Raw genomic sequence first — 21,343 nt, forward strand, 5'->3', positions numbered from 1 at the left:
ATGAAATATATATAAATATTCAGAGATGTGGCGTAGCAGCTTGTGACATCAGTATTTCCTCAACTACCTGCTGAATCACAGGTCTAGAGATGCAGCCGCTTGACCGCCTCCTTAAAGGGATAGTTCACCCAAAACATTTGATGACAGCAGAGGTTCCGGTAGGAGACACAAAGGAGACTCTTTGTGTCTCCTACCGGAACCGGTAGGAGACATAAACAAAAACAAAAAACGGGGTGACTAATCGATAGAAAAAAAGTCATTTTGGGGGTGAACTATCCCTTTAAGTCTTATTTTAATTTATAATGATTTGCACACTGTGCCGTCATAGCATTAGTGATGTCGAGAAACGTTCTTACCCATTTGGGATTCTCTGCCATTACCGACAAAGCTGGAACACTAACAGAGACAGAAAGCATGACATGAATAGATATTGAACGCGACACACGGGCACACTCACTCATTAATGCTCACATGCACGCGCGCAATCTCACTCGAGCTTGTGCACATACAACACGTACACATGCAAACACAGGCAATAATTTGCACACATGCATATGAAAGCATATACATGAACACAAAAAAAACAGGGCACACATGCACATGCACAGTGGTGGAAAGTAACTAAGTACATTTACTTAAGTACTGTACTTAAGTACAATTTTGAGGTATTTGTACTTTACTTGAGTATTTCCAATATCCAATACTTTTACTACACTACACCTTGGATCCAAATATTGTACTTTTACTCCACTACATTTATTTGAACATTGTATTTACTAGTTACTTTGTAGATTTTGATTATTATTACAAAACATACATTAACCACTTCAGCCCTGTATATACATTTCGGCCATTTGAAAATAGCTGATCTACAAGCTCACAATGCGTTGCGATGCGACACATTGTGAGCTTGTAGATCTGCAATTTTCAAAAGATTTTTATACATTTGAAAACTTGAAATGGGACATTCTGCATAATGAGTACTTTTACTATTGGTACTTTAAGTACATTTTGATGGCAATACTTTTGTACTTTTACTCAAGTACACTTTTACTTGAAACAGAGTATTATTGCAGTGTTGATACTTTTACTTAACTTAATTAAAAGGCTCAATACGTCTTAAGCTAAAAATGTGAGTACCTTATCCACCACTGCACATGCATACAGTACACACCACCATTAGAATCACACACGCCCCACCCCTTCCACAACACATGTCACACATGAATAGAGAGAAAAACAATTTGCTCGCATCACATTTGAGGTCCTATTGACTTGCATGCTCCAACCTCCTGGCTGCCCCCTGCATAGTAAATGCATTCTGTGAGATAAATGACAGCCGCCTTTGGTGACAGCTCCAAGCTCCAGTGGTTTTAAATGCTGGTCCTGCAGACCCGCAATCCTGTGATATTCTACCATCTAGAGATCATTGCATCCACCAGTAGTCCTCCTAGGTGCTGATTCTGACATATTAGAATGAGAACCAGGTGTACTCTGAGTGCCCAGGAACATACTACTACTAGAAAATAATGTCTCAAACAGGCGGCAAGGAAGCTCCGCTGGATTTGAAGCCGACAAGGAAGACATTTTCAGCATGCAGTTCACATTAATGGCCCAGCAGATTTTGCTATTTCCACTCCTGCCGGCTGCAGAAGCTTTAACACTCCACTCAAGTGAATGAGGTTTTGGCCGGACTTTACACTTGATTTTATTATGATTCATTTATGTTTTCAATCGCTAGTTTAAAGTTTCCTATAGTGTAGGAAAACAAGCTTAAAATTTAATAGGCTTATTGATTATATATTTGTCATAAAAATAGCAGATATACTAGCTCACAACACGTCATGTTGCAACATGCTGTGAGCTTGTAGATCTTTTATTTAGTTGTCCAACTAAGTCCAACTTTTTCTAAGTATAAATCAGGCTTTGAGGTCATTGATATTATGAATATTAAATTATTTTTTTAAATATTATATTATTTTATATTATATACCGAATGTTGTTGTGGGGAGGTCGGGTGGGGTGGTCCTTCAGGATTGTTTGAAATATATAGTGGTCCAGAGCTAAAAAAAAGAACCACTGCTTTATGTGGAGAAATTGCATCCAATGCATGATTTGGTGCAAGCTTACAGTACCATTAAGACACAGATGGAGGAGAGGGTTAACATCTGTTACAGCTATATGTGAAACTGCCAATAAAAGAGTATTGCAGTATTTCCGCGGAATATTATCAATCACAATGATATTCACGCACACACCCTTTTCTGACATTTCAGCGTTTGTCAAAAAAGTCAGAGAGAGAGATTACGACCGTTTCATTTGGAATAAAATGATTATTTTGCCAAATGCTGTGAACGCAATTATTGGTCTCAGCTATTTTGGGGAAAAACGTATTGTATGCCACTTCCTTTTCATTTCTATACATCTATCCATCCAGCAGTCTGCTAGGTGCACTGTGCTATGCTCCTGAATGGGACATAATAAAACTGCTGAGATTGGCCTCTGCGCTTATTATGAATAGCCAATGTGGTTCTTGATCTGATACCGTTTCTGGTTGTTCTAAATGAAATTAAAGGTGTAAATATTTCCAAATTAAAAAGTATGTTTATTGTGGACACATAATACCCAATATACAATACACGGTATATTGTCATACATTGCATGAGTGTGTCAAGGCCATCTGTATTGGGGTACTAAGAAAATATAAGGACACAACAATGAGACAGAGACAACAAATCAGATCTTAAAGTATGAGAGATTTACCCAAAAACACAGTACAGTACATCCCAGAATGAGACAGACAATAAATAACAAGGAGAGTTACCAGCCCATCCCTATGACCCAAGTGTCACCTATAATGATAGAAGAAGAGAAAGAGAAAGAGAAAACAGATCAGTCCAGGTCAGGTCAGATCTTAACTCTACAGCTGTGCCACAGCTGTGCTGGTCAGCACAAGCAGTGCATATCTGGCCTCAGGAAACAATGATGCTATCTCCAGAATTCTGAGATGTGAACTGAGAGAGCTAGTGTGTGATACATTAATGCCTAATTCATACAACCAGTCCTTCATACTTTTAGCTACAAACTCTGTTCCAACTCTACAACGTTCGGCCTACTTAGGACATATTGGCTACCATTTGAATTTTTGAAATAATTTGTACTTTTAGAGATATTTCACTTTTTACTGCTAAAAAACTCCCATTCATTTCAATGGGGGAAATTCATACTTTTAGCTAGAAACTCCGTTCCAACTCTATAACGTTCAGCCTACTTAGGACATATTGGCTACCATTGGAATTTTTGAAATAAGTTGTACTTTTAGAGATATTTCACTTTTAATTGCCTAAAAATCCATTATTTTCGTTTTTTGACCTCTAACTAGTCCTTCATACTTTTAGCTACAAACTCTGTTCCAACTCTACAACGTTCGGCCTACTTAGGACATGTCGGCTACCATTTGAATTTTTGATCTGAATTCAATTTTTAGAGATATTTCACTTTGAATTTCCCCATTGAAATGAATGGGATTTTCCACCCATTCCAACCGTTTTTTGAAATAATTTGTACTTTTAAACCTTTTGAACCTTTAGAACCTTTCAAACCTTTCAAACCTTTCAAACCTTTACAACCTTTACAACCTTTCAAACCTTTCACATCTTTCAAACCTTTAGAACCTTTAGAACCTTTAGAACCTTTAGAACCTTTCAAACCTTTAGAACCTTTCAAACCTTTAGAACCTTTCAAACCTTTCAAACCTTTAGAACCTTTAGAACATTTCAAAACTTTAACACTACTAACACTATCAATACTCAATAACAGCAACATTCTTAGCGATCCCACACTGTTTCTTCAGGAACAGTACTTTCTAGTTATATATTATTCTCCCCAGACTCTCTTCCAGACCCTCCCCTCCGTATGACACCAGTGGGGGGATCTCACATTTCAATGGCAGATCTGTGCCATCCTTCAGGCCGGGTGTGACGGTCACGCGAGTGCCGCTCTCGTCGATGAAGTGCCCCCCAGCATTGAGAACCCAGCGATGGTGGAGTGACATGAGGGCGTGTCTGGCTGTTGTGGGTGTGTCCTTACCATCTTGACTGTCTGCATTCTTGAGGGGAGAGAACTCGTCTTCTCTCAGCACCTCATACACCACAAATGTCTTGGCGAACTGGAAGCTGTCAAAGACAAACTTTTCCATTTTAATCCCATTTGGCTTGTCTGGTTTGATTGGCCGTCCCTGTGTGTCTACGTAGGAGATCTTCTTGTGGGCTGCGTGGTGCTGCAGCTGAGGTTCATGCTTCTGCACAATGTCTTTGAGGAAGGGCAGGGTGAAGAAGTGATTGGCAATGTTGCCGGCGTTAAACATCAGTTGCCCATCGGTGCAGCGCTTCTCGGCAGTTGCCAGGGTGATCTCGCTGTACTCCACCACCTGGTAACGCCCATCCACCTTACAGACCACGCCCACTCCCTCTGTGGGGTTGGTCTTCTCTACTACCTTAGCCCCACAGTCTGCCCCCTTCTGCACACAGAAACCGACAAAGGCTGGGTCGGCCACTTTGACCAGGATGTTGTCCACACAGTACACGTGGATGTACTCGATCCCCCTACGGCCCATGTCGTCGATGATGCCCTGGTTCCCCAGCGCCCTGTACAAGCCTCCATTACCATCTGGTGCCATGGACAGCTTTCCTTTGCTCTCCAGAATGATCTTTCCATTGTAGTCCATGGCTGGTAGCATGCCCTGCTGGAAGATGATGACATCATTCTTGTTCAAGCCAAAAAAGTTGTGGTGGGAGAAAATGTCCTGGGTGGATTCCATCGTCCTGTCACTGGTCATGATGTACCAGGGAATACAGCACTTAGTCTTGTGCTTCTGCTCAGCCAACTGTTGCAGCTTCAGAATACGCTCAGCTTGGAGCTGAAAGAGGGTCTTGTGGGAAGGCAAACCCACGTCGTACATGCCCTTGGGATAAGAGACACCCAGCCTGGTTCCCTGGCCCCCAGCCAGGAGCAAGGCAGCAACCTTATTCTGGGCAATGCAGTGCGTACCTTGGGCCTCCCAGTGTTTGAGGCACCCTTTGTCTCGTGTTACACTGCCAAGCACGTCTCTGGGCACAGGTTCCATACAGGAGTCCAACTTCCGGTTGTTGCCACTGGACGTCCCCATGGCATTCTTGAAGAATCCATTGATCTTCTGAAATTCCATTGCCTCCAGGTCAGTGGTCATGTTATGCTGCTCCTCTGGGGTCAGCTCATTCCAGAATTGCAGGAGATGAGACTGGCCAGCTTCAGCCAGCCTGTGGGCTAGTTGTCCTCCATTGCTTAGGTCCATGATAGGACCTCGACTGGGCTTTCAGTTATCTCTCTTCCAACTTGTAAAAGTTAGCAAGTACTTGGAGGCTAGTGTATGTGTGTCATCAGTACTATGACGTCAGTACCCGTTTGTCAGAGTACTTGGAGGCCAGTCTACTGTATGAAATCAGTACAGTGACGTCACTCATCGTGCAGTGACTTCACTCGTCTTCATATTTGGACATATCAAGAGACAGATATGCATGCATGTGTGTGCACACACAGATTGATGGAATTGTACACAGACATGCCATGTTTAAAAGCAAACACATGTTTTAATTTCAGCTATCTTTATTGATACATTGATTGCAATGTTAAGCATTATGTTCATTCCCCATAGTTTTCTCTGCTCTAAACAAGTTCTGTATTTAGCTCGTCTATGGAAGTGCTGTTGGTTACTTTCCTGTGAAGACCAGCTTCAAAAGAACATGATGAACATTTGTGTTTGCCAGACATGGCTGTGGCCAGTGCTCTCGTCTACCTCTTACTAAGACTAGAACTTCGGCCTCAGCTCTAGCTAGCGCCCGCGCCCACTTGGCAGCGCATATCACTGGCGTAGCTCTGTGAGTGAAGACCCTGTAGCGCGTCTGATATGTGGCATAGAGGGGCGGATTTTAAATCTCCAGAGAAAACATCCGTGGGCTACCATTGGTTCAGCAATCTGTGCGCCCGCCCTGCACCCCTCCTCCTCCCCCAATGTGCAGTATTGAGAGCCCTGACGTCACAACATTTGGAGTGATGGCCACTGCACTCTGGTTGGTTGGAATACACCTAGGGCCCAGGTAGAACCCACTTATAGCCCACATGGGCATCCCAGTGAAGAACCACCTCAGCCCCACATAGAATTGGCTCGGTGGGGCCCACCTAAGGGCCGTTTTGGTGGTCACAAACGGTGCTAGGGTGACCACCTCATTTGGTAGCATGCAGGGGCCTTAAGCAGCAGTAATGTAACACAAGCTTAACACAGTAGAACCGAAATTAGCAGAAATGACTACATTTCCCATGATCCCCTCTGATGGTCAGCAACACGTCGCTGCCATTACGTTAGATTGTGTGACAAAAGGCCACAAAATGTACTAAAATGAAACTCTTCAACGGGCTAAGTAGGTAGCATTGATGACATTTACCAGACTAACGTTCATACAGGTTGTTGGTAAGATGTGTAACATAGCCGTTTCAGTCACTATATATATATATATATATATATATATATATATATATATATATATATATATATATATATATATATATATATGTATATATATACACACACACACACACACACACACACACACACACACACACACACACACACACACACACACACACACACACACACACACATACATACATACATATAATGGCGAAACGGCTGGGTGAAAATGGGCAATATATTGTTTGTTGTGAATGAATGGGCGTATGGGTGGCCGATATTGAAAAATATACTATCTATCTATATACTTGTACACACGTGGCTTTGCGAGTTGTTTTGAGCTTGTAGACCAGCTGTTTTCTAAAGATTTGTAAACATGTTGAGTTATTAGAGGTTGCACATGAACTCTGCAGCCGCACTGAGGCGCTCCAACACTAACACATTTGGACGTGACATTGTGTCACAAAAACCCACAAAAGACACCAAAATAACACTGTTCAATGGGCTAATTAGTTAGCATTGATGACATTGACCACACTAACGTTCATACAGGTTGTTGATAAGATGTTTAACGTAGCCGTTTGAGTCACGACAGCAGCGTTGTTTAACATAGCCGTTTGAGTCACGACAGCAGCGTTAGCATTAGCCGCATGCTAACGCTACCCGTCCCTTAGCTTAGCTACATGCTAACGGCCCATTATAGGCAGCTCTTGGCTAATAATCCTTAAACCCAACTAACGGCAACACAGTAATGGACATAAGCATTCACATATGCTTTAGACAGTATTAGCAACAACCAGCACAATTCATATTGTCATAGTCTTTTCTATAAGCGATTTTGGGCTGATTTGGACGTGCTTTTGGGGCTCGTTTGCATAGACCACGGCAGCGCTTGTTTCTCTCCCGTTTCACATGTGGCAACGAAGGTGCTGAGTTTTGCTCGCAAATCATGATGATTGGCTGTTAAAAGAAGCACCCGGAAGTAAATTGCGAGCTGGAGAAGTGATTTGCATAAGTATTAAGCATAATGCGTTTGATATTAATTGTACATCCTGCAAGTACAGTAACGGTATGGGAAGAAGCTGGTGGTACAGGCAGAATATTGAGGAATTTGGGGGGAAAATGTGGAGTTAGTTGGGCCATGTGTCTGCTTGGACATTGGCCCCATACACTTGTGTACACTCCATGAGTGTGGCCGCCAATTATAGTAGCAAGATGGTGTTTTGTGACGCATTGTGAGCTTGTACTGTAGATCTCCTATTTTCAGTGCATAACACCATTGTACGATGAAGTATAAATCAGGCTTTAGTTTGCAAGATCCAGAATAGATGCTGTTGGTGAGACAGAAATGCAAATGTTTGATTATGTGAAACGCAACACAACGGATTAGATGCAACGCAAATCCAGACATAATGCTTTTGTCCTAAATATGAAACACAGTTCTGATACACAGAGTCCGATTATTTTTGTTGTCTGCAAAAATAAACTGTGTAAAGGAATGACATGCAAATGCTGTGATAATGCTGCAAAATACCTGTGTAATGTGTAATTTGATGGAGATGCACAGAGGCAAATATGGCATATCTTATCCCACAGAAAAAAAACGAAATCATTGGCAGAGAACAGACGACAGCACACACACACGCACGCACGCACGCACGCACGCACGCACGCACGCACACACACACACACACACACACACACACACACACACACACACACACACACACACACACACACACACACACACACACACACACACACACACACACACACACACACAGGTGGAGCTCTTCAAAATGTCATCTAACCCAGTGCGCGATCTCTTTCTCTCTCTCTTTCTCTCTCTCTCTCTCTCTCTCTCTCTTTCTCTGTCTCCAGCACTGTTTAACCTAATCCCGGTGGGTCTGAGAGTAGTGGCCATCCAGTCAGTGAAGACTGGCCTTTATATCGCCATGAACGGAGAGGGACATCTCTACTCTTCGGTGAGTACACGTACTGTACACGCATACACACAAACACATGCATGCATGCACTCTGTCATGGTTAAATTAACAGTCAGAATTATGTGTGATACTGGCACACACACACACACACACACACACACACACACACACACACACACACACACACACACACACACACACACACACACACACACACACACACACACACACACACACATACCCTTTCACAGACTGCTTACACAGAATGTGCATTTTTGAGTGGTGCCAACCACTCCTACATTTGACTTTGTCCGTGTGTCCGTGTGTCCGTGTGTCCGTATGTCCGTGTGTCCGTATGTCCGTCCGTATGTTTGAGCACGGTGGATTGGTCAAGCTTCACGTGACATGTGACAATATGTTGTCACGTGTCACGTGACAACATATTGTTGCTGATTGTTGCGGATGCAACCAGTTACACTTTGAAAGGCACCACTCTCTTCACACTGGGTGTGATTTTTAGCGGCGCTAGCCGCTCTATACCTTTAGGTATAGAGCGGATATTAGCCCTCTATACCTGGCTTTTGCGTCAACGTTCTGATTGGTCAGGTCCGTCAACGTTCTGATTGGTCAGGCTCGCCAAGGTTCTGATTGGTCAGGTCCGTCAACGTTCTGATTGGTCAGGCTCGCCAAGGTTCTGATTGGTCAGGTCCGTCAACGTTCTGATTGGTCAGGCTCGCCAAGGTTCTGATTGGTCAGGTCCGTCAACGTTCTGATTGGTCAGGCTCGCCAAGGTTCTGATTGGTCAGGTCCGTCAACGTTCTGATTGGTCAGGTCCGTCAACGTTCTGATTGGTCACTATTCATGACATCACTATGTTACTATTCATGACATCACTATGATGAAATAAATTTACAGAGATTTAATATTGTTTCTCTAGTAGAAACACATATCTATGACAAAATATATCAAAGGCGCCGCTACCTTCACACAGGTGTGATTTTTCTATTCAACAGTCTATACTTGATATACTGTGGTGACGTGTGTGTGTGTGTGTGTGTGTGTGTGTGTGTGTGTGTGTGTGTGTGTGTGTGTGTGTGTGTGTGCGTGCGTGCGTGCGTGCGTGCGTATGTATGTGTGAGTGTATGTGCGAGTGTGTGTGTGTGTGTGTGTTATGGGTAAGTTGGACATGTTTGAGTGTGACAGGTCAAAGGTCATACACAGTAAAATCCTTAGTGTTCATTTAACCCATACATGTGCAATTGGTTACATTTCGTACACACATTATTTTAGACGTGATGCTGTTTTACTTGCACATAATCAGGTTGTGTAGAGAAAGGAGGAGGGCAGAGAAAAGGAGATTGAGAGACAGTAGGTATTTCTTTAACTGCGTCTCCAAGGCAACGTGGAAGAACTGAACAAGCACTAAAAAACTGAGGGGGATTGACACAGAGGACAGACAAGTGCAAATACTGTAAGAGTAGAGATGCAGAGTGTGTGAGAGAGAGAGAGAGAGAGAGAGAGAGAGAGAGAGAGAGAGAGAGAGAGAGAGAGAGAGAGAGAGAGAGAAAGGAAGCATGTCTGAGCGGAATATGAATTATTTCCATTCTCACACTTCAGAGAGAGAGAGAGCTGACGTGTCGCCTGCCAGTTTCTCTCTATCTCTCTGCAAGCATCTATCCAGTCGTCTTTATCTCACAGCGTAAGTGGAGATGACAGAGGAGATGAAAAGAAAAGAAAAGAAAAGAAAAGGAGAAGAGAAGAGAAGAGAAGAGAAGAGAAGAGAAGAGAAGAGAAGAGAAGTGAAGAGAAGAGGAAAAATAGGTGACAGAAGAGAAACAGATGCGGAGGAGACAGATGGAGATAAGAGGCGAGATGAAGAGATGAGAGAGTGACGGGAGGAGAGGAGAAAAAGATGAGAGGAAACTCTCCATTTGTGTGTCTAAGCCTGTCAGTCGACCAACAGATGCATGGCACTCTCCTGTAAATAATTGAAGAGTGGGAGTCCCCCTACACGCACACGCACACGCGCACACACACACACACACACACACACACACACACACACACACACACACACACACACACACACACACACACACACACACACACACACACACACACACACACACACACACGCACTAGTCTATAGAAGTTGCTGTGGTGTGATTCACACACACGCACTAGTCTATAGAAGTTGCTGTGGTGTGATTTTGATTGAAGTGGGTCTTAGAGACAAATGCCAACAATCACAAGGATTGACAAACTGGTAACGGTCTAACATCTCCTTTGGACAAATAGAATTAAACTAGAAGTAGTGATCCATATAAATACATTATTACCTTAGTACAAAAGGGCTTCACAGGAACAATGTTGTAACTAAAACTGTCTTTCACACTGCTGACCCGTGTTAAAATGCTGTAGCTGTCCCGGGTAGAATTAATGATAAAGTCTATAGAGACATTAAAACTGTTATAGACGGCTTGGCCTTCAGCTGTGCCATAAAAACAGCTACCATTGATTTGTTGGAGGAACGGCTTTACTTGGGATTGCATTTGTTGCAAAATAAATGCACGGTGGGAGCTAAATCTACAAAATGTCTGTAAATAGTTGCTATTTGAGGACATGTAAACCATGCACGAGTATAAGCTCCTACTGCATGTTGCATATTCAGTGTATTATAGATAAACCTGTTTCCGATAACCATTTGGCTCATGTTTATTCTTATATTTGAGGTTTCCATGGAATTTAATGGCGTGTTTAGCTAGTTCTATGACTTTATGACTCTTGAAAGGAAGGCTTCAGTTTCCAAATGTTCTCATCCAACAGCGATGCCGATGCTTCAAAAGAATGGTAATCGTTTTCACATCCTTGCGGTTATGCTATGAACGGGAGATGTTTCCCCTAAATCTGCTTTTATCTCACAGCGAGTGCACTTACTGAGCCCATGTTGAGCAGTTATTGCAGTACTTTTCCCCTGGATTGTCTTGCTGTGAAAAGGCTCATATTGCTTTATGCCAGCAGGTCAATGACCGAGCAGATTAACGTTACTTGGCCAAGTTTAGATTCACGATGAACCAAGCAAACATTTTGTTTGATAACCATAAATAAGGCAGTGTAGACAAACATATTGTGAGGCATAATACCAACACTGCAATAACAAAGCTACTGTTCTGTATGTGTGGGGGATTAGAGTTTAAGTGATATTTGTCTATATCACTTAGTTTTAGACATTTCCAAAGCTAGATTATTTGCTACATACAACATATAAGCTCCATCACCTAACATTACTTCTCAAATAGGGGTTCTGAATTTAAGTAGTCAATAGAGTGTGTCGCTTTCTAAATAGTACTGCTGTCATTTGAATCTTAAGCATATGGTTGAAATAGAACTGTCTGTGTGTGTGTGTGTGTGTGTGTGTGTGTGTGTGTGTGTGTGTGTGTGTGTGTGTGTGTGTGTGTGTGTGTGTGTGTGTGTGTGTGTGTGTGTGTGTGTGTGTGTGTGTCAACAGATGGCCCAGTGTGCAATGAGCTGCTATGTGATAATTATGAAGGGAGAGTGAAGTAGTACTGATGAGAGTGTGTGTGTGTGTGTGTGTGTGTGTGTGTGTGTGTGTGTGTGTGTGTGTGTGTGTGTGTGTGTGTGTGTGTGTGTGTGTGTGTGTGTGTGTGCGTGCGTGCGTGCGTGCGTGCGTGCGTGCGTGAGTGCGTGTCCAAAGTGTGAGTGTGAGAGAAAGTGATGGGTTTGTGTGTTTAGAGAAGAGACCTTGCATGACTTTGTGCATATTTAATAGTGCTACAATAATATACAGTAGATCACAGCAGGTTAATTAGATTTTACAGTCCAATTAAGCACAACACCAACCACAGACACTACAATACTATGACTAATATCTCACAAAGACGACAACCACTGCTACAAATGCTACAGTACAGTTACAGTAGTCACGTTTTGAGATGACTGAGACCTGGTTAAGGAGCTGGGCTGACTCCTGGGTGAGGAAGGGTGTTATAGGCCCAAAGGAAGCTTCTCTCTAGTCTTAGTGTATGATGATTAGAACAAGGAATATCACAATATCAGACTGCCACAGGTGTTAACAACAGAGCAATTAAATGTGCAAGGCCAGCACCGACAAACACAGGTGTTGGTAGTTCTCATCAGTGAACCCAGCCCTCTGATTTGCCCATAGACCCGTTAACAGACGACGTCACACTGATAAGAACCAGTATGCGTGTAACCAGTATGCGTGCAATGAAACCCATTCTATCATGTCTCGTTAGGACGCACCTCACCAGCCAACACACAAGAGGAGGTTGGGGTGTGCTGAAACCAGCGCACCCCAAAACAACAGGTTGAGAATTGATTGCGTGAAACAGTCACCTGTGCATCCAGTCTCAATGTTGGTAAAACAAATAATTGGTCTATTGGCAGTAATAAACCAATCCACTGAGAGCCTAGCAATCTGGTGACACCTGGCTTAAAGGAGTAGTTTACCCCAAAAAATGACCTATTTTCTATCAATTACACACCCCATGAAGCATTGAATTCATAGCGATTTTTTTGTTTTTGTCGCATTCCTAAGCCAATAATTTGATTACCGGCGGAAAGATGCTTATGTATCCGGTTGGAGACTCAAAGGAGACTCTTTGAGTCTCTTCACGGGGTGTGTAATTGATAGAAATTAAGTAATGTTTTGGGTGAACTACTCCTTTAAAAAAAGATACCAGGGAGCTGAGCAAAAAGAAAACACTGTACTCACTCAGGACTGACACATGGAAGGATGTGACACTGGCCCAAGCGGGGATTCCTCTTTGGTCCAGAGATGTTTGGTTTCCCATGCTCTACAGTGTGTTGCATTGGTCTCTGGAACGGAGGTTATCAAAACAAGAATTGTGACTGGATTAAAAAAACACCCTAAAAAAGACATGATGACTCCTGTTCAAAATGCATGCATCTGTGTAGCATACAGCTCTCATGGTTCTCATTTCATGTGATTTACTTTTCCAAGGGCTGATAGTGAGCAACATTTTACTCTTTCCCCACAACAGCATGTCTTGTATTCGATTGCATTGTGAGCTCAATAGTGCACCTGATTGTGTGGCAGACATAACTGAAAACAGAAACAGAGAAATTGTCTATATATCTGAGTAAAAATGCTCAGTATATCTGCCAATCTAAGCATGACAGATTTATCTTCCATCATCATCGCACTTCCTTCCCTCACCCTCTTTTCTTCAGCATTTTCAGCACCTGTCGTTCCTCTGCTACCTGCTGTGCTTTCCCTTCCATTCCCTTCCTTCTAACTTGGTCCTTGAACTGCTCTCGTACTTCTATCTTCTCCATAGTCTGCTCAGCTCATATCTTTGTTGTCTCTCCCCTCCCTTTCCCTTCTCTGTCTGAGTCACAGCATGTTTTCTGAGTGCAGCACATGTTCAAAACGAGTGGGAGTGTTTGCGTGCACTTCCTTTGATATACTATGGAGAATCCAAACGTTGACACAGTGGTGAGCCTTCCCAATGCATGCTGTGATGCCGCCCTTTCAGAGTGGTCGATAGGAAGACTGAAAGCAATGAGGAGTGAGGACAAAAGAGATTTACTGTGCACGCTCTGGGCTCTGTGATGGTGTCATGCTTTGGATGTTTAACACAGTTTATTTAAAGACGCAGTGCCTATTCTTCTTCTTCTGTATATCATCGTCAAATGTACAACTCAGTGTCGTGTAGCCACGCCCTTGTCTCTGGTCCCACTTGGAAGAGGCCGGCCTCTGAAGGTGGTCTGTACAGGGGACAGGTGGTGTTCTGTGGTCTGCTCAGGCTCGCCACACTTGCATGCTGCGCTGTCTGCCAGGCCCCACTTCTTCATAGTTGACTTGAAGCAACCGATTCCAGTAGGCCAGTACGCAGGCGGTTCAGTCCATTGCCGCCGTGGTAGATCTTCTCCTATGATGCCATCTCCCGGCCAGTCATGTAGCGGTGGATAATGTGAGGGCCCGGCTGACTCCCACTCCTGCTTCCAGGAAACTGCCAGCCATACGCTTGTAGACAACTCAGAGACACAACGGGTCTCGGGAGTCTGTATGGCGGCGCTGTTGTCGTTGTGGTGTCATGATGCAGGATATGCCAGCCATGTACCACCTAGCCCAGCCCAGCCTTGCTGTGACTGCTGCTTGCTATGTGTTTAAATCAAAGTCCTTTATAACGTTGCACCATTGAACCTAGCCTGGAAACCAGACAAATCTGTCCTGTCATGCCAGGCTACATTGAACCAGCTCTCTCTCTCTGCTGGCTTTCTCGGGTGTTATATGTGTGTGTGTAGCCCTCCAGCCCGCGTACAACATGGTACTATAACGAGGAGAGCAGAATTAGACAATTGAAACAGCTGTTGTGATCAATTAACCCTGGCACTGCTCTCTGAGTCACTCCCCCCAGCTCCACCCACACCAGTCTTAATTGAGCGAGAATGCACAGGAACGCTAATAAACAGCTTAAATTTTGGAAAAGTGAAGAAGCTTTCTCATTACCTGCATATGCCAATGGTTAATGCCTGTGTGCATTTTGAGATAATTGGTCACTGAGGAGAAAAATGGATGCAGACATTTCCACCCACAGCAGAGTCTTAATTTAGAGTGAGAGTTTACAGAAATGCTAATAAACAGCTTAAATTTGGGAAAAGTAAAGAATCAGCTTCCTCACTCTCTTATGCGAGTTCAGATCGATTGGTCAACCCACAGGAGAAACATTCATTAGGACAGACAGACAGACAGCCAGACAGACAGACAGACAGACAGAGGTTTCCTCATTTTAATGTCTATGCTCATTTTTATCCTCATATTTCATAGACAGGATATACTGGTGGAAATAATTCAAATAAATGTTTTTGACAATGTTTTTGTATATCCTGAAACATAACAGGAATATTTTTCTTATGTGCAAATTGTCTAAACATGCAAATGAGAAGGGAAAAAATCGACTTACTTTATTTACAAGTAAGACGCGCGAACACGGGAAGCGAACGCAGCTTGAAAATAACAATAAGAAGAATAGAAAGGAATGACATGGAGAAATCTCAAACTGTCCTCAAACTAAGGCGTTTTCAACTTGCCATCCGGCCTGAAATATGCACAAATGACATGGAATTCTTAGATATCCCAATAGATGAACTTGTGTAGATGCTTTTAGATGTGTTATTTTTTACTGTAGCTGCTATATTTCTCTCAGAGGAGTGTAATTAGTCACCCAGGGGCAGGCGGATTTCAGCCACACTGAGATCTGTCAGCAATGAGAGCGTGAGTCACATGGGGGCGCGGCTGTACACAGGCAGTGCACACAGACAGACACACAGACACACAAGCCGAGCACGGTTTCATAGTAAGCTCCACTAGGCCTTCGGCGCGCCTCCTTCCGCTGTGTTCGCAATAATTCTTCAGATTTAACATGGGGGCAGCAATCAACAATGTTGTCCCCAATCCCCCTCACCAAGGCACAGTAAAGGAGCAAGCACATACTTACACAAAACAGAACAACAAAAAAAAACATAAACACAAAGGGGGGGGGGGGGGGGGGGGGAAACTAAAAGGGCACAATACAAATGATATATACTATATACAGTAGTAACAGTAATAGTCACTATTGCGTTGACCATAACAATTTATTTTGCCTTTCATTCCACTCCTCCTCTCCTCCTTGCTTTATTGAACATATTTAGTTTACTCATTCTCCCCCTGAGTAATTAGTGCTGTGATAATAACTGGTGTTGAAAACCAAGATGCCCACTCGCTAAGCAATATACGTGCGTGCCGTGTGTGTGTGCTACTATAAAGAGGGGAGCACAATTAGACAATCGCAAACAATCAATCAATTAACCCTGGCAATACTCTCAGAGTCACTATCTATTTTTTATTTATTTATTATAATCAGGTATGTGTAAAGTTATATTGTGATTTTTTGTCATTTACGCTGGCATCATGTTGCTGTTTTGAGTATTGATAGAACGCCAGGATGTTGTTGTTTTACAAAATTGATGCCGCGGTGCCTCAAACCACATCTTTGCAATCACATTAAAATCATTCAAATATCTAATTTACACAATTTATTTTGCTACACATGTAAATGTGCATAATGCTGATCGCTCTTACTCCAATGACCTCTTGAACCAGGAATTACTTCAAAATGTACCATGATAGCTCTCTTTTGCCAAGACAAAAAAAAGAAAAGAATGACTCACCATTATTATCGACCTCTCTCTGTCCCAGCACCACACTCTCGCGGGATCTAGCATCAGTAAACATAGGCCGTTAGCAAGATTTGCCGTCAGACGTCAGAGCCCACTTAGGAGACCATTTGTAGGATTTGTGTAGCATTTCGCCTCTAGAGGCTCCAATTGCGATGGCGGATCTTCCTAAATAAATCATCCTTGCTTTTGCTCTACCTTCCATTTCCTGTCCTTAGTTCTTTCTTTCTTTCTTGCCCCCCCACACACAAACACACACTCTATTCATATTCATTCTTTCTTATGGTAATTTTCCCCTATCTTTCTCGTTTTTGTTATGCACTAAATGTATGGACAAAAACCACAGTCACTACCGGTGTGTGTGTGTGTGTGTGTGTGTGTGTGTGTGTGTGTGTGTGTGTGTGTGTGTGTGTGTGTGTGTGTGTGTGTGTGTGTGTGTGTGTGTGTGTGTGTGTGTGTGTGTGTGTGTGTGTGTGTGTGTGTGTGTGTGCGCGCGTGATATTATGGAGGAGAAACAGCGTTCAGTGAGAGGCACCTGTCTATAAGAGGCTTGTTGCCAACCAATCATTTAGCATTCAGCCATGCTCACTGACTCTCAGCAAGTGCTCCCTTACCTCCCACTACCCTTCCCTTTCACAGGCATGAGTGTGTGTGTGTGTGTGTGTGTGTGTGTGTGTGTGTGTGTGTGTGTGTGTGTGTGTGTGTGTGTGTGTGTGTGTGTGTGTGTGTGTGCGTGCGTGCGTGCGTGCGTGCGTGCGTGCGTGCGTGCGTGCGTGCGTGCGTGCGTGCGTGCGTGCGTGCGTGCGTGCGTGCGTGCGTGCGTGCGTGCGTATGTGTGTAATCAGTTGTGTTTGATGGTTTTCATATTTCCATCACACCTAACCCCCTCTACATCACACCCCCGTCCTGTGTGTGTGTGTGTGTGTGTGTGTGTGTGTGTGTGTGTGTGTGTGTGTGTGTGTGTGTGTGTGTGTGTGTGTGTGTGTGTGTGTGTGTGTGCGCGTGTGCGTGTGCGTGCGTGCATGTGTGTGTGAGTGAGTGAGTGTACTTGTATTACTATATTTGTGAGGGACAAACGTCCGCACTAGTATATTCGAATTTGGAGAGACAGACATTGTGAGGACCATTTTCCTGGTCCTCACAAGAGAAAAGGTTGTTTTATGGTTAAGAAAATATTTTTGGGGAGTTAAGCTTACAATTAGGAAATGATTGAGGTTGGGTTAAGGTTAGGATTAGGCATTTAGAGGTTAGGTGTAGGGGTTTGGGGGTTGGAGTATGCCTGATTAAACTTAGTTGCTCGCTGGCGTCGTACCAAAAATAGATAACTCACAACTGCTATTTTCCTCCCCAAGGACCCCTGAAGGTCCCCGGACCCCACTTTGAGAACCAATGCTCTTAGTATAGTAATACAATCATGAGTTTATGTGTGTGTGGGTAGGTGTGGGTGTGTACGTTTGTTATGGAGAGACAGAGCGAGGGAGGAGATGACACTGCGTATCACCGCCCCAAACGCGTCCCCGCCCCACCCTCCCCCTCCCCTCCTTTCCCCCATCACTCGTTCCTCCCGGTTGCCACAGCTACAGGGGCCAGATTGGCGTGCGTGCGTACGAGCCACTGTCTCCTCCTCTCTACCGCCGTGTGCTCATGTTGCCAGGAGACTTGGACCGGCAAGGCCTGAGCTGAATGACAATGTGTCTTCTTCCAATGTCTCTCTGTCCCACAAGATGATATAGCGGACGGTCTCTCTAGACGCTGATGTCACCGCATTCGCCCCCCCAAAAAAAATAGGGAAGCACCCAGTAGGGTAAAGTAACTAAGTACATGCACTCAAGTACTGTACTTATACATACAATTTTGAGGATTTTTTACTTTACTGGAGTATTTCCATTTTTCTATACTTTTACTTCTACTCCACTACATCTCAGAGACCAATATTGCACTTACTCCACTTACTCCACTGCAATTATTTGAAAACTTTAGTTACTAGTTACTTTGTAGATTCTGATTATATTATTATTACAAAACATACATTAATCACTTCAGCCCTATGTAAACTTTGGCTGTTTGAAAATAGCCAATCTACAAGCGCGTTGTGAACTTGTAGATCGGCTATTTTCAAATAGCCGTTTACACATTTTAGACGGGACATTCTGCATAACTAGTACTTTTACTTTTGGTACTTTAAGTACATTTTGATGCCAATACTTTTGTACTTTTACTCAAGTATGTCTACATTGCAGTATTGATACTTTTACTTAAGTAAACCATTTGAGTACTTTTTCCACCACTGGAAGGACCAGTGGTGGAAGAAGTACTCATTTTTTTGTTGTTTTTGTTTTAAATACTCTGTTACAAGTAAAAGTCACGCAGAAAAGGTTACTTGAGTAAAAGTACAAAAGTATCAAAACATACCAAATGTCAAAGTACTCATTACAGAATGGTCCATTTCACGATCATATTATTGGACTGTAATCAGTAATGCAATCTTGTTTTCATCACTTTAATGTTGCAGCTGGTACAGTTGGGGCTATTTTTTGTTGCCGGGCATAATAATACATAATTGTAATAATACAATAATTCATGATTTATCAGTTAATGTATGTTTTGTATTAATTATCAAAATCTGCAGTAACTAAAGCTGTCAAATACTTTTAGTGGAGTAAAAAGTACAAAATTTGCCTCTGAGGTGCCGCAGAAGTATCAACAAATGGAAATACTCAAAGTAAAATTACCTCACATTTGTACTCAAGTATAATACTTTAGTAAATGTACTGTTAGCAGCCAACGCGACACACAACTCATAGATTAGGACACAAGCGCTGGGATCAGATTGTTCAGGCAGATTTAACAGAGGGGCTATTAATGGCTTTCTATCTAGAATCACAGGGAAATCACTCATGCCTTCGCCAGTGTGTGTTCTGCATAACCAAACGCCAGCGTTGACACATTTGCAAACAGAATAGCACAGATCTGGATTTACAGGCGATTAGGCTTCCATCAGTAATATGCTGCCACAGATGGTGCTGGATGCGGATGTTCACATAATAAACTTGAAAGAATAGAGAGGATTCAAGGCTGAAGAGGACTTAAGGATCTGGGCGCACACATCTAACTGGAGGCTATAAGTTTATAGGTCATCCCTGTGATTACACAAGTTCTAGACAGTCCAGACAGATGCTTACTCGAGCAGCCTTTTTGTTTACCTGAATATAACAGGAAAAAGGGATGATTTTCAGTGCTTGCCGTTCACTGTCCACTTAGTTTGCCGTTCTGCAGGGGAAGCAGTCATGATGACAACAGGTGGTTGAAACCGCCATGTGCCTGCCAGCACAGCAAGGAAGCTATGAAAATCACCAACGTTAAAACGTGTGTCCAATCTCTCCTTCTCTCTCGCTCTCCTTCCTCCTGTCTCTTTCTATCCATCTGCTCATCTGCATCTCTCTCTCTCTCTCTCTAGGAGTTGTTTACGGCCGAGTGTAAGTTCAAGGAGTCAGTGTTTGAGAACTACTACGTGATCTACAGTTCCATGCTGTACAGGCAACAGGAGTCTGGCAGGGCCTGGTTCCTGGGCCTCAACAAAGAAGGACAGGCCATGAAGGGCAACAGGGTGAAAAAGACCAAACCGGCCGCACACTTCCTGCCCAAGCCTATAGAAGGTACAATACAGAGCTGCGCACACACACACGCACGCACACGCACACGCACACGCACACACACGCACACACACACACACACACACACACACACACACACACACACACACACACACACACACACACACACACACATTACTATACTTAATATTTTTAGAATGGTCATTTTATAAATGTGATTTTTAATCCTAGAGTTAAATTGTGTGCCACTGTAGCACACCCAAAATAGCCAATCTACAAAATATAGCTATTTTGGGTGCATTGCACTGGCGTGCAACCAAGTATAAATCAAGCCTAACTCAAAAAAGTATTTACAAATCACACACACACAGTAACTTTTCTTAATTCTCTTCTGCCATTTCGCCCCCTCTCTTCCACCTCCAACCCCTCCTCTCATCTCATCCTGTCCTCCCCACCACAGTGGCTATGTACAGAGAGCCGTCGTTGCATGATGTCGGGGAGGTCCCTAAGGCAGCCGCGGCCGCTGCCGCTGCCGCCACCGCCGGCAACCCGCAGTCCAAAAGCACAACCAGCGAGCCGGTGGTCATGAACGGCGGCAAGCCAGTCAACAAGCCCGACAAGGAGGAGACATAACCCCGCCCCCTCCTCTCCCCCTGGCCACCCGGATGCCAGGTAGCCGGAGACTCCTCCCACCGCTGCACTCATGAAAAAAAAAAAGAATTCACTCTGGCCCTGGACTGGACGCATCCCCATTTCCCTCCAATTGTACGAATCCAGTTCAGTTGGGGGGGCAGGGCCAGAGTTGGAAAAAAATAAATAACAAAAATTAAAAATTAAAAACTGAGTGCTCCAATTGGTGGCCAGGGGAAGAGGAGGAAGATACAGCAGGGGAACGAGGAAGAGGAGCTGAGTCACTTCAAAGCCAGCTGAAGCCTGATTTATGCTTTGTTGCACGACGGTGTTGGTCGCTGGAAATTACTTATTTTCAAGCTAACAACTCAACGCATCGAGTTGTGCTGTTAGTGAGCGACACCATCATGTGACGGAATGTA

General features: G+C 43.5%; 2 protein-coding genes across 3 annotated transcripts in view; one reads left to right on the forward strand and one right to left on the reverse strand.

Annotated features, from left to right (window-relative positions):
- Positions 1-20,924, forward strand: part of LOC311040724 (fibroblast growth factor 14-like) — a gene marked incomplete at both ends in the record, with an annotated part of 60,637 nt that extends 39,713 nt beyond the window's left edge. For both annotated transcript variants that reach the window (XM_084051073.1, XM_084051072.1), the window contains 3 exons: positions 8,387-8,490; positions 20,135-20,333; positions 20,752-20,924. In XM_084051073.1, the coding sequence (XP_083907199.1) occupies positions 8,387-8,490; positions 20,135-20,333; positions 20,752-20,924 (476 nt within the window). The remainder of the gene's footprint in view (positions 1-8,386; positions 8,491-20,134; positions 20,334-20,751) is intronic.
- Positions 3,866-5,332, reverse strand: LOC311041014 (UDP-N-acetylhexosamine pyrophosphorylase-like; the record flags this gene model as incomplete). Its single annotated transcript, XM_084051451.1, has 1 exon — positions 3,866-5,332. One exon carries the CDS (start codon positions 5,330-5,332, stop codon positions 3,866-3,868), a length of 1,467 nt encoding a protein of 488 aa, XP_083907577.1.
- Positions 20,925-21,343: the final 419 nt, after the last annotated feature.

This window comes from Gymnoscopelus microlampas (genome assembly GCF_963454915.1).
Source record: "Gymnoscopelus microlampas genome assembly, chromosome: 24".
Lineage (NCBI taxonomy): Eukaryota > Metazoa > Chordata > Actinopteri > Myctophiformes > Myctophidae > Gymnoscopelus > Gymnoscopelus microlampas.